The 15,000-nt window shown below is 36.0% G+C and overlaps 2 protein-coding genes across 13 annotated transcripts in view; one reads left to right on the top strand and one right to left on the bottom strand.

Annotated features, from left to right (window-relative positions):
* The window catches only part of LOC106867080 (acyl-coenzyme A amino acid N-acyltransferase 1), a 224,087-nt gene that overhangs the window by 166,117 nt on the left and 42,970 nt on the right, over positions 1–15,000 (bottom strand). The gene's annotated exons all lie outside the window — the stretch shown is intronic.
* The window catches only part of LOC149130136 (uncharacterized), a 173,129-nt gene that overhangs the window by 145,674 nt on the left and 12,455 nt on the right, over positions 1–15,000 (top strand). For 9 of the 11 annotated variants that reach the window (XM_089346170.1, XM_089346175.1, XM_089346172.1 and 6 more), the window contains one exon: positions 14,044–14,126. In XM_089346170.1, coding sequence (XP_089202296.1) covers positions 14,044–14,126 — 83 coding nt within the window. Of the gene's footprint in view, positions 1–1,857; positions 1,911–4,465; positions 4,620–14,043; positions 14,127–15,000 lie in introns of all 11 variants that reach the window. The other 2 variants (XR_016239196.1, XR_016239195.1) reach the window with 1 other exon arrangement.

The following is a 15,000-nucleotide window of genomic DNA, read 5'->3' as shown; positions in this document are numbered from 1 at the left end:
ATCTAGCTGGGGCTGCCTGCTGGAGCCTAGCAGCAGATATAAAAAGGGGGAACTTGACATGACGATCAGTCGGACGCTGACACTCGTTGATGCTGCATCGAAGAGGCCAGGGGAATAGAAGAAAGAAGACATACACCCAACACCAGAGCTGAAGACATCCCCCGAAAAGAGGGGGCCCCGCCACGTCAAAACGGTAGAGGAGTAGGGGCCGAAACCGGACGTGGTTCCTCCTGATGATGTCTTGAGCTAACTGGTATCCTATAAAGGAGCTGGTTGTGGTAGCAGACCACGAAACAGGGTTGAAATTCCTCCTATGCGTATATATTTATTATTTCATTCCCTACATAATCTGCGGCGAGCTTGAAGAATCGTTTGTACGCCTGGAGAAATGCTTAGCGGTATTCCGTCCCTCTTTGTGTTTTAAGTTCAAATTCTACCGTGGCCGACTTTGCTTTTCATCGTTTAGAGGTTGATAAAATGAGTTCCAGTTAAACAATTGTGTTAATTTAATCGTTTTTACTTCATGAGTATTTAAAACTGTATTCCAATACCAAGCTTTGTTGAACAAGTTTGGTTGGTTAGGCTCATCAAACCAGTATACTCTCGAGGCAAAAACGGCCTCCACATCAGACAGGGGTTGGTAGAAAGAGTATGATGAGACCTTCGTCCTGCAGTGGACTAAACTCCGGCAGTCTAATGCAATCCATATGTTCATAACTTGTATGCATGTAAGTATATATGGACTTTTATACAGACATGTAAATATACTGAGACATGAACGTGCAGTAGACCGTAGTTAAAGAATGCGAATTAATTGTGTTTGGGTTTCATGAAATTTAGACAATCAACTCCATTTACTGATAGTATTACATTTTTCTAACTCACTGAATTTTTGCTGGTCAATAAAAAGACTATTCTATGCACTATTTTGTCTTTAAATGAAGTTCACACAATGAACGTCATTTATATATTCCGTGATATAATTTCCGATTCTGACAGTAAATAAAATCCCATTAATCACTATTCTTGTGTTTACACACACACACACACACACACACACACACACACACACACAAACACACACACACACACGCACGCACACATACGCGCGGACACGCACACACACAAACATATGTGCATATGTAACCACACACGTACTTTTGGTAATATTTTCCTTCTCCCTACTTTTCTGTTTTCCTTTGTGACAAAGAGCTATGTTCGGAACGTTAAAGACCCCCTTATTTCCCCCACTTTATCGAGCGTCCAGCTAATATATTCCATGCGCATTTCCTATTGGTCTTTGTCATTGTTATTTTTAATGTCCTACTCTTCAAATTTTAGTATTCTAATCTGTAATATATATATAGATATATATATTTCAGATTAGAAAATACTTTTTCTCAAACGCAGGATATTTTTAATAATATAGCATGAACAGAATAAATACTATCGATATTTTGCAGAAAAATTTGTCAGTGACCAGTCATGAGACTTGAACTCACACACCTGTGGTTATGCGACTTATAATGCTAGATTTATATACCTTAAATTTGCAGCAGAATTTGTCGTTCGGGCAGTTAGCTTAATGGTAAAGCCCTTGACGGGTGATCACAGGGAAGTGAGTTTGAGTCTCATAGCTAGCCGCAAAATATGGATATTCGATCCTGTTCATGCTATATTATTAGCATTATCCTGCGTTTGAGAATTAAATTAATTCCTTAACTGTATCTTTAAATATATCTCAAGGCTTCTAAAGCAAACTTTGTTTCTTGAATTTAATGTATGCATATATATATATATATATATATATATATAAATATATATATATATATATATATACACATCCGGCTTTTGTAGATGGAGCATGAGTTATTAACGGTGACGGGAACATTCAGAGTTGAATATTGTGGGTAAGCAAAAGTTTCTAACGCATTTATTCAAATTTTATTTGATTTATTTCTAAACATTCCACTATATCGTATGTATTATATGTCACAATAGTCAACAGTTTTGCACTTGTGACCTACAATATATACAATCATACATTCAATGAAATGTTTAAGTGTTTTATCAATGTTTATTATACAAAGGACAAAGAAACCCACCTAGAGATACAGAGAGAACTGTATATATATATATATATATATATATATATATATATATATATATATATATATATATATATATATATATATATATATTTCAATATATAACAGCGTGTGTATTGTTGGCGATTTTCTTTCACCGTCTTCCCTTCTTTGGAATTTTTCTATTTCTGATGAAGAGTGGCAAAAGTGCCGTGAGCACCATGATTGTTAGAAATATTAGTCATAGACTCCTCAGCCATAAAAAAACACATGGTCTCTTTGCATTGACAGGGTGGGGGAACATTCCCCACCGTAAGCGAGATGGATTAGTTAGCATACTAATTACTTATAGGGAAGTTAATACTCATCAGCAATGCTCACTCTATTTCAGCTGGTGGAGGCTAACTCCCGCCTGTCAGTATATTGAGAATGCCATAGGAATCAGTGATTGATTTCACAAAATGGCAATGTGAAAATTATAAAATAATTAAGGTGGCTAACACGCAATTTAAAACTAACCAGGAAATTCTCTCTCTCTCTCTCTCTCACTCTCTCTCTCTCCTCACCTCTCTCTCTCCTCTCTCTGTATATTATATATATATATATATATATATATATATATAATATATATATATATATATATATATGTGTATATATATATATATATATATATATATATATATATATGAGTGTATAGTAATTTATACACAGAGAGGAGACTACCATGTGGATTTCTCACATGCTAAAGAGGGCAAACTACGGTACTGGAAGAATATATTCTTAAGACCAACTTTTAGTCATCCGCGAGTAGTAGTTCTAGCCTTCTTCAGTAATTCTGTTCTCAACCATACTGAAGGCGTTTTTTTTAGCTATAATGATCCGATTCTAAGCTATATTGGAATATAAAAAATAATTGAAACAAAACAATTCATTTCTTGAAGTTTGCAAAATCAAATAAAAAATTACCGCTTTTTCTATCCTCGAATGCATTGTTTATTTTAATATAAACATCGTTTGCTTTCCTTCGTTTTACATGTATACATATATGTATATTTTATATCTGATGTCTTTAATATATTTAACATATGTGATGAGGCAATAGGGTGAGCTGGCAGAAACGTTAGCATTCCGCGCAAAATTCTTATCGGTATTTCATTTTTTATATTCTGAGTTCAAATTCCGCCAGGGTCGACTTTGCCTTTCATCCTTTTGGGGGGTCGATAAATTAAGTACCAGTGGCGTACTGGAGTCGATGTAATGGACTATCCCCTCCCCAAAAGTTCTGGGTCTTGTGCTTAGAGTAGAACAATATATATTTGATGTATTTAATTTGTTTATCTGCATAATCCACTCAACATGATACCTCTTAAAGCCTTTCTTTACCTTGTGGAAAAAAATTTCGAATATTCTATTTAGCACCACTAGGTGTTTTCTCTAGACAGTGTTTCTGGATGTCATGTGTGAAATATATATGTATATATATGTATATTTTACGGCACTCCCTCAGTGTATGTGTGTATGTGCGTTTGCGTGTGTGATGGGTGTGTGTGTGTAGTAATTTCATTGATTTCTAACAGGCGGATTCGTTTATGTTTTGGAGTTTGTGGTTTAATTGGCTTTAATGTCGCCTATATTTATTTTGCTTCTTTTCTACTCTAGGCACAAGGAAATTTTTGGGGAGGGGGTCTAGTCGATTAGATCGACCCCGTTACGCAACTGGTATTTAATTTATCGAATCCGAAAAGATGAAAGGTAAAGTCTACCTCGGCGGAATTTGAACTCAAATCGTAAAGGCAGACGAAATACTGCTAAGTATTTCGCCATGCGTGTTAACGTTTTGTATTTCTTTACTGCCCACAGAGGGGCTATACAGAGAGGGGACAAACATATTAAGCCGATTATATTGACCCCAGTGCGTAACTGCTACTTAATTAATCGACCCCAAAAGGATGAAAGGTAAAGTCTACCTCGGTGGAATTTGAACTCAAGAATGTAGCGCCAGACTAATTACCGTAGGGCATATCTGACGGCGTGTTAACGTTTCTCTCAGTTCTCCGCCTTATTGATACCTGTAATTAACAAGGATATAATAGCAACCATACTAATGTCAAGAAATTATGTTTTATAAACATCAGTGCTGATACAATGGTTTCCATTATCGGTAAATGGAAATTTGGCTGGTCAGTCAATGGTCAATTTTATCGAAAAGGTGCAATTTAGATTACTGGTATTACAACAAAATTATCTTTAAAACCAATTAGATTACCATTGTCTACAAAAAAATTCTGGTGACATACATACATACATACATACATACATACATACATACATACATACATACATACATACCGACTTTCTAATATCTATTTTTATTTCAGCTCTAACAGAAACAAAATATTTGCTATTTACTGTACAGTATTTAGCGAAATGACTGAAAGTCAACTACGGCGCAATATCTCCCAAGTTTTGAACGAATCCCGGGCATTGCGTAATTTAGGAGTTCAACAAAGTCACATGGAATCATTGATGAAAGTAAGTATGGTGTTTCTTATTGTTTTTATCACCATTATCGTCATAATTAGCTTCATGAATCACCATTACCATCCTCTTCGTCGTTGTCATCATCATCAACCACAGTAGATAATACCATCGGACACGCACGCCCCCACGCACATACACTGACTCTCTCTCTCTCTCCTCTCTCTCTCTCTCTCTCTCTCTCTCTCTCTCTCATACATACAACTATTTATTTAAATTCTCTCGAAGCTTGGATAATTTCAATAAATCAGCATTTTATTTCGCACTTTTCCGTTTCTTGAACTGTTTGTGTTTGCTTAGTTTCTATTTAATTATACCAATTAACCAAGTGCCAGTTGAGCATTGGGGTCAATGTAATCAACTCTAACCCCTACACCGAATCTGCTGTTTACGTGCCAATATTTAAAACCTATATTATTCCTTTTATTATGCCCTTTTATTTACACGATTTTTTCATTTCATGTTCATTTCATTTAATTTTTGAAATGTTCTCTGTCTCTCTGCTCTCTTTATCTCTCTCTCTCTCTTTCTCTCTCTCTACCCTCTCTTCTCTCTCTCTCCTATCCTCTCTTTCTCTCTCTCTTTCTCTCTCTCTCTTTTTCCCTCTCTCTCTGTCTCTCTTTCTCTCTCTCTTTCTCTCTCTTTTTCTCTCTCTCTTTCTCTCTCTCTTTCTCTGTCTTTCTCTCTTTCTCTCTCTCTCTCTCTCTGTTGCCCTCTCTCTCCCTTTCTCTCTCTCTCTCTTTCTCTCTCTCTTTCTCTCTCTTCTTTCTCTCTCTCTCTCTCTCTCTCTCTCTCTCTCTCTGTCGCTCAGATAGAATCAAACAACACAACATGAAGGAAAAGAGGAAAAGAGAGTACCTGTGGCGAGTGAGCAAATTATTGGGTTGAAAGCTGAATGCTAGAAACATAATTTCGGCAACAAACTCGCACGCAGTCGCAATAGTTCGGTATGAGGTTGGAAAACTGAAGTGGACAGAGGAAAAACTAAAGGAGATGGACAGGAAGTGAAGAAAGGTCCTAATGTTGCATGGAACGCATCATCCACGTGCAGATATTGATCGCCTAGACACGAAAAGAGCGAATGGAGGAAGAAGACTGATAAGTGGGGGAGACTGCGTGCGTATCGAACTCGAGGGCTTAATGAGATACCGAGCCCAAAGTAAGGAAACTTTGCTAGTGACAGTTAGGAACGAGGGAGTATTGAAAGCAGGAAAAATGAGGGAAGAAACACAAAAAGGAATGAAGAAGAATTACGCAAGAAGGGAGGACACAGTCAATTTCCATATAACAACAGAAGTTTCTGGAAAAAATAGGTGGGATTTGTTAATGAAAAAAACCCCAAAGAAATAGACCGAGAACACTATATTGGCAGCGCAAGAGTTTTCTTTGGCCACAAACTGGAGGGTGAACATCAGAAAGAGCATCTGTAATAGAGTTGATGAAACCATTATCCATATCACGAACGAATGCCTTAGACTTGCCCAAAACCACTACAAGTTTCGACGAAACGACTAGATATCAAAAGATCTACATTGAAAATTGTGTGAAAAGTGGGGACCAGAGAAAATCAAGACGTAGTATGAGCACAAACCGCAGAGAGTGGCAGAGTCGGAGACAGGCAAAATCCTCTGGGATTTCCGAATCCAAATATATTAGGTGCTAGAGCATAACAGACCGGACCTAGTGGTGGGAGACAAGGTACACCACATATGCTATATAGATGTTGTTGCATGCTCCGTTGAAACACAAATTGTGAAGAGGTGAATCGAAAAAAAAAAGATAAATGCAACCCTCTTAAGTATGAAATAGCCCAATTATGGAAAATGAAGAAGTGCCAATTATTGTTGGGTTCTTGGGAACAGTATCAGAAAGTACGAAGGGGAATATAAAAGAAATTAGAATAAAGTGCCCCGTAGAACTGTTACAAAATGTTCGTCTCCTTGGCACGGCCTCAATACACATGAAAGTATTAGATAGGGGAAAAGAATGAATAGCATGCTAGCCTAGGCTGCAGGTAGTAAGCCCACTACGCATGCAAGCCTCCATGAACTCCTACAAAACCTGTGATAAAGAGAAATAATATAAATCAAAATAAAGAAATTTGACAAAATTTAATAAGTTGTTGAAAATATATGGAGCTCAACATCCGAAAGCTGATATCAACCGACTGTACTTAAGGAAAGATCAATGTGGAAGAGGCTTAATAGCAGTAGAAGAATGTGTACAGTTGGAAAACATGTTTAGCTTAGTATTTACAGAGCAGCACAGAAAAACGTCTAAAGACTGAATAAAAAACACGTGATTAAGCGCGTAATAAGAGAGAAGAACAAGAATGAGATACAAAGGGAGAACATCGGACAGACTGAAAAGAAACCCCTGCATACAAGCACCACTGAAGACATGGTGAGGCATTGGAGACGTAGGGAAGGAGAGCTACTTTTGGAGAGCCTCTGAAGACGTATGAGGAACAACATCTTGGGCTTGGTAAAAAAGGCTCATTTAATAAAAATATACAGAGAACATAATTGTAGCAGCCCAAGATGGAAAGATAAAAATAAGTTGAGAAAAAAATATGGAGAGAATGTGTCACAAAAATGTAGAACCTGTGGAACTTAGAACGAGACAGTGGCACACATTGTGAGAAAATGGCCCATGTTGGCAAAGGAACAATATTAGAAATGGAGGCACGGCAGAATTGTAAAAGTCTTACACTGGAAAATGTATCAGAAATGGGGATTTGAAGCTGGAGACACTTGGGACAATCATTGAGTTGAAAGAGTACTGGAGTTGGAGAAATGTAAGACTTTGTTGAACTGTTCTATTCAAACGGACAAGAAGTTAGAAAATAAAAGGCCGGCAATTATAGATAAAGAAAGGCGAATCTGCTTACAAATCGACCCATTATGCTTGATTACAGGATCGTAAAGAAAGAGGACGAAAAACAAAAAAAAATCCCTTAAAATTTGAAATAGGAAGAATTTGGAGCATGAGAACAGTGAAGGTGGTGCCTATAAAACAGTAAATAAAGATAGAGAGATAGAAACAAATGGCTGAAGGAGATTGGAATAGAATGCTCGGTAGAGCACCTTACAGAATTTTTGTCTGTTAGGGACAGCAAGGATTATCAGGAGAGTCCTAAGCACTTGAAAGATAGCTGAAAATTTGTGGATACCAGAGTTTATAGGTATTAATTTGTTACCCATATAAATCTTACCAGGAATAAGACCAAACTTGAGCCAAACCAAGATAATAATAACATATGTAGTAGATTCGAATATGATCTCCCATTCTATCCCAGAGGTACTGCATTGCGATTCAATATAAATTTCGTAATATAGTCTTACTCATAACCCTCGTATTTATATATATTCCTAATTAATTTTCAGATGTTTGTAGTTGCTATGTCTTTAAAACTGTGATCGGTTCTCTCTACCAGCCTGTTGACTCATGTGTCCTGTCCTCCCATAGGTACACCCTCTAGGATCGCAAATTAGGCTAATAATTTAGTTATTAACTTTAAGTAATTTGGTGAAAAACTTGCGTTTGCATATGTAACCCATGATACTTGATCAATTGCATTTTGTTATGCAACAGATTTAGTTCGCTTTGCGTATGGTTTGTACGTATGCACGTTTATCATTACACTCATCTGTGCGTAAAAAGATATATTTTGCTTGCGGGACAGTCAAGAATTTAATTCATCGATATATCCTGCATTGTAGTTGGTTGTTTTTTGGGGGCTTTTGTTTAATATAGAACGCTCTTTTATGTAATAATGTTATAATTTTCAATATAAATCCCGTTCGGCCTATGTGTGTGTAAAATATTATAAAGGCCATATTTTTCAAATGATTTTCTCCAAACTGGGAGCATACATTCCTTATGTTCCAGGGATTGTTTTAGACTGGTAAAATTTTTCACATAATGATTAACAGATACCCCACCCCGGGGACAGAAAACACACGTTCCTGTGCTTCATGGAGGGGGGAGGTACCTCTTTGCGAAGTAACTTTCAGAAATTGATTTATCCCTTACATCCATTTTTCATGAAAAAAGACAACATATTGCTTTTTATATTAGATTCACGTTTTTAAAAATTTTTGTAGAATATTTACTTCCCGTTTTCTAACGTCAGTGACGTCTATATCTCTCTATTTATATCTCTCTATCTACATCTCTCTATCTATATCTCTCTATCTATATCTCTCTATCTATATCTCTCTGTTCATCTCTTTCTATCTATCTCTAGCTCTCTATATCTCTCTATATCTCCCTATCCATCTCTGTCGCTATATCTATCTATCTCTATATATTTATTTGTCTATATATTATCTATCTATATCTTTCTTATTTGTCCAAACAGCTAGCTTTCTCTCCCTCTCTCTATATCTTACTCTATTGTTTTCACTTTAAGGCAATCGCTATTGTTTTCACTGTGCGTTTTCAATCGCTATTTACAAACAACAACGACAAATTACTGACAGAAAGAAGTTCACAATTACTGATGAAAGTAATTTCATACAAAATTTACTGACAAAATTAACTTCATAAATTTCACTTTAATCCGTACACTTCGTTAAGTTCGCCTACAAATTTCTTATTTACCTTTGCAACATTTTGTGTTATTTTGTTGTTGACAGAATTACTAAGACAAGTAAGGTCATAATTTACTGACAGAAGTAACTTCAAAAATATCACTTAAATCCGTACACTTAGTTAATTTCCCTAAAGATTTTTGATTTACCTTTGCAACGGTTCTCTACTTTTCGGTTGTTAACGGCTTTCTGGTTCTTTCCATACTGTCTCTTTGGTTCACTGACAAATTTCGATTCAACCCGTACAATTCTTCAGTTTCCGCAAAAATGTCTTATTTACTTTCTCCACGTCACCCACTTATTTTCATTGTTTTCTATTTTCTGCACCCATGTATTGCTGTATGCGTATATAACCATGCCTAAAAGGAAAGTATCAAATTTGTTTACGATGTCAAGGTCAGCCAAGGAATGTCTCTGTCCAGGGAAAGAGAGACAGCTGCAGAAAGGAAGCAAACCAAGAAACGAACAACCAGTGCACTGCAAAAGCAAAGCATCTCAACGTGATGAACAGAGGTATGCTCGGCTGACAAGGAATAGGATCTCCACTGCAGAACGAAGAGCAGTTGCAACAGCTCAGGGAAGCAACTTCTATGAAGCAGCTTTCAATTATGATACAGCAGTTCATTATGCAGATGACAGTAGAGTTTCCATTGTTTCAATGACAACTGAGTCCATACATTGTTAAGCAGGGAAGTGGCCTGGAGAGACAACTGTACTGCGCTGCAATGGTAGAAAGGTTAAACTCTCTGCAGTCCCCCAACATCCGGAGCCATTGAAGAAACTCTTGTCATCAACTGACCAACATTCCAAGCACTCCCAAAACAAGATTAGACAGTACAACGCTGCACTACAGATCACATCATTTAGAGCCACAACAGATTTAACTGAACCAAGATTCATGTAAACCTTCAAGATCCAAGGTCAGATTTATCATCGGATTGGCTCTCTACTACTTCTGTCAAATGAAACACCATTTTTTTATAATCTATACCTGTTTTGTTTGGTCACGAAATAAGCTACACAAAACATGTTTTTAAATTACATGTATTTACTTTATATACATATATCAGTTGAAACTTTCTTTTAACATTTCACTTAACGTCTATGTTCCATGCTGTTATGGGTTGAAGAGTTATTAATGTAGAAAGTTGGGTTCACAGCTATTAGCAGTTGAGATCTGTGTAATCTAGACGGTGTTTTTAAATTTCCTTATTCTCTTTAACCCGATCAATGCCGGGTATTTCTGCTAGTGTATATACATACATATATATATATATATATATATATATATATATATATATATATATATATATATATATATATATATACATATATATATATATATATACATATATATATATATATATATACATATATATATATATATATATACATATATATATATATATATATATATATATATATATATATATATATATATATACATATATATATATATATATATATATATATATGTGTGTGTGTGTGTGTGTGTGTGTGTGTGTGTGTGTGTGTGTGTGTGTGTTTTACCAAATATATTTCCTGGCAGGTGCCATGAAATGAGTTAACTCGTATCATTGAGTAAATAAAGTGCGTCTTTAGTGTTTCCACAACACACTCACAATGTTAGTTCCAGACGCCAGTTCATTTTAAGCGTTACAATAAAATAGACCTCTACGAGTATGCTCGTACCTGGCAAAATTATATAGATTGCCAACTACGAGATAACTCGTAGTTGGCAGTCAACGTGTTAAAAGCATTCTCCAATATATTTACACATTCAGACGTTCAGAAAGACGCTTCGTCACCTCACTGACCGAATATATATAACTGTCGATTACATAAGGCCTACGATCGTTTCAATATCTACCTCCATTCACTTTACAATTAATAATTGCATTATGAATTTGAAAGCTAGAGATCTCTTCAGGGCTAAAATCGAAATATTTCTTTATTTGCCCAATGATACGAGTTAACTCATTTCATGGCACCTGCCAGGAAATATATTTGGTAAAACACACACACACACACACACACACACACACACACACACACACACACACACACACACACACACACACACATATATATTTCGTATATTTATATTTTAAATTTTAAATTTATTATATTACCATGTCATATTGGATATATATCTTTCGAAATATTAAATATTGATTTCCTGAGAATATTATTGATAGGTTTATGAATTTATTAATAATATAAAAACACATATATATACATTTATTTGCTCAAAATAATAGAGCACTCAATATAAGTTCAGTTACATATTCTTTTAGAATATTACTTATAAAAGTTATATATATATATATATATATATATATATATATATATATATGTGTGTGTGTGTGTGTGTGTGTGTGTGTGTGTGTGTGTGTGTGTACGTATGTATGTACGTATGTATGTATGTATGTATGCATGTGTGTATGTGTGTGCATGTGTGTAATTTTTTAGCGCCAAAGATCTAAGTGTATGAATTTGTACGCTTCAAGCAGTCCTAGGTAGGTATAAAAACAACATTCAGAGACAAGAATAATTTATTGGCAACGGTTGTAGGCTCTTCCCATATCGAAGTTCGATAACCTGAAAAAAAATTTATTGTTCACGGTTAGCAACTTGAGACGCTATGAATGCGAATAAAATCCAAAATTGAGGGAGTGAAAACGGTAAACTCCTGGCGACATGAAGCTTAAATTGTTGTTAAAGAATCCAAAGTTAACTCGCTGAAGATATAAATCGCAACACGAGGGCACTATTGTACGAGTAATTTGCCCTACGAGCAATTCACGTCTTTCTGTCGTTGTGGCAGCATGCCTATTGTGTTTTTAGTTTCGTGCGTCTTTTGCCATTATTTGATAATAATTATTTGTGTTAGCCAAGGGTCATAAGAAGGTTAGTGCAAAGGAAGGTGTCGAGAAGAAGAAACACCTGATTACGATAGAATTGAAGAAAGAAACCATTTATAAACATTAGAGAGGAGTGCGTGTAAAGTACATATCACGTCGATTCAACTGATGCATGTCGACGATCTGCATCATTCTGAAGAAAAAGAACGTGATCAAGGCTGTTACACCAGCGAAGCGTGTCTCCAGGCTCTCCAGCGATTGCACATCTGTCTACGAAGAGATGGAAAAATTGCTTCTCCAATAGATCAACGAGAAGCAGCTCGCAGAGGATACGATTACGGAAACCATCATCTGCGAGAAAGTACAAACGCTGTATGATTATCTCTTAAAACAGAACCATGGAATGTCGACGGATGAGACATTATCAGAGGCATTTAAGGCCAGTCGTGTCTGGTTTGATAATTTCAGGAAGAGATCTGGTGTTCGTAGCATCGTCAACTATGGGGAAACAACGAGTTCTGACACGAAGGCAGCTGAGGATTTCGTGAGTGAATTCCGTCAGCTTATCCCCAGCGATGGGTACATCGCACAATAGGTATTCAACTATGATGGACCTGACCTTGGTTTGGAAACAAAATGCCCAGAGGAACCTACATAACTGCAGAAAAGAAAATTCTAGGCTCCATGCCAATGAGAGTGGAGAGTTAAAGTTTAATCCGCTCCTTGCTTACCATTCCCAAAACTCACGAGCGTTCAAGTTGCATCAAATCCTGAAGGAGCAAACATTAATGTCTGGATCACCAGGCAGTTCTTCATTGAGTGGGTCAAATTTGTCTTCGGACCAGCGGGGAAACAGTACTTTCTGGAGAACGATCTTTCTCTCAAGGCTCACCTCATTCTCGACAATAATCCTACTCCTAGACAAGGAGATGATATCCAGGACGAATTAAAATTAATAAAAGTTCTGTACCTTTCACGCACCAACACCACTTCCATGCAGCCCATGGATCAACAGGTGATTTCTAAATTTAAGAAATTGTACACCAAAGACCAGTTTCGTCACCGAAAATACAAATCTAACTTTACGTGAGTTTTGGAAGGAGCTCTACAACATTGGTAACCGCCTGATAATCATCGATATGGCCTGGCAGGGTGTAACGAGGAGAACGCTGAATTCTGCATGGTGGAAGCTGTGACCTGATTGCGTATCAAAAAGAGACTTCTAGAGGTTCTGGGTCTCAGGCGCCTGTAGTCAAGGAGGTAGTATCTCTCGGCAAGTCCATGGGCCTCGATGGAAACAATAACATTGACGATGAAAACAATAATGATCTCGTCGAAGAACACACAGAAGAGTTGACGACAAATGAATTCCTGCAGCTTCGGGAGCAGAAATTGTAATTCCTGAAATTTTATTTGACAGCGATACACATATACACATATAAATACATGGAACTGTGTATGTGTACAAACATGCATATCTATGTGTGTTTATACATGTACATGTATATGTATTTAAGAGAGTCTGTATATTCATATATATATATATATATATATATATATATATATATATATATATATATATATATTTATATATATAAATATATATATATATATATATATATATATATATATATATATATATATATATATATATATATATATATATATATATTTACATATATATATACATTTAGTAAATGGTGTAAAACGCATGTTAAATGAATTCTTTTATGTCCAACATATGTTTCGAAGATTACAAATTATACCTTCCATAGGAATAGGTGATGTTGATAAGGATTAATATTCTCTTCAGGGAAATACATATATATATATAGTATTTTTATAAATGTATATGTGATCATGAACGTGTATTTATGTCTACGTATATTAGTTATATGTGTATCTATGACGTGTTTCTCATTTATAAACGCAATGATTATTCTGTATATCAATCCATAGGCTGGACCAACTCCTTCGTATTTCGTTTGATTTTTAAAAAGTTCAACGAATATACAATCCCTGCTGAGAACATATCAAGAGCCGTGAGTTGATATCTGACCTTTCTTTATTTCTCCGCACACACACAAATACACACACACACACACACACACACACGTGCACATAGGCACACAACTGACCACGCGCACACACGCATACACACACTCACGCACACACACACACACGCACAACACACACGCACACACATGCATGTTTTATAGAAATGCAAAACGTCAAATAAATAGTGAGCTCAATGCCTTTAGTAGATAGTGATATCGATTTTGTTAAATGATAAAAGGTATTTTTAAGTTTAGCCTCATAAGCTTAAACACATAAATACATACATATGTAAATACATGTTAAATTCAAATATATAGATTAGTATTATATGCGTATATATTTATTATTTGATTCCCTACATATTCTGTGGTGAGCTGGAAATATCGGTTGTAAAAGCTTAGCGGTATTTCGTCTGTCGTTACGTTCTGAGTTCAAATTCCGCCGAGTTCGACTTTGCCTTTCATCCTTTCGGGGTCGATTAAATAAGTACCAGTTACACACTGGGGTCGATATAATCGACTTAATCCGTTTGTCTGTCTTTGCTTGTCCCCTCTGTGTATAGCCCCTTGTGGGTAGTAAAGAAATAGGTATTTCATCCCTCTTTATGTTTTGAGTTCAAATTCTACCGCGGCCTACATCTTTCGAGGCTGATAAAATGAGTTCCAGTTAAACACTTCTGTTAATTTAATCGTATTTACTTTATGAGTATTTAAAACTGTACTCCAATGGCAAGCTTTGTTGAACAAATTTGGTGGCTTAGGCTCATCAAACCAGTATACTCTCGAGGTAAAAAACGGCCTCCACAGCATACAGGGGTTGGTAGAGAGAGTATGATGAGACCTTCGTCCTGCAGTGGAC

Source organism: Octopus bimaculoides, chromosome 30 (genome assembly GCF_046866305.1).
Source record: "Octopus bimaculoides isolate indiv1 chromosome 30, ASM4686630v1, whole genome shotgun sequence".
Lineage (NCBI taxonomy): Eukaryota > Metazoa > Mollusca > Cephalopoda > Octopoda > Octopodidae > Octopus > Octopus bimaculoides.
The sequence above is the reverse complement of the archived record's forward strand: the minus strand, read 5'-3'. Positions and strand labels throughout refer to the sequence as shown.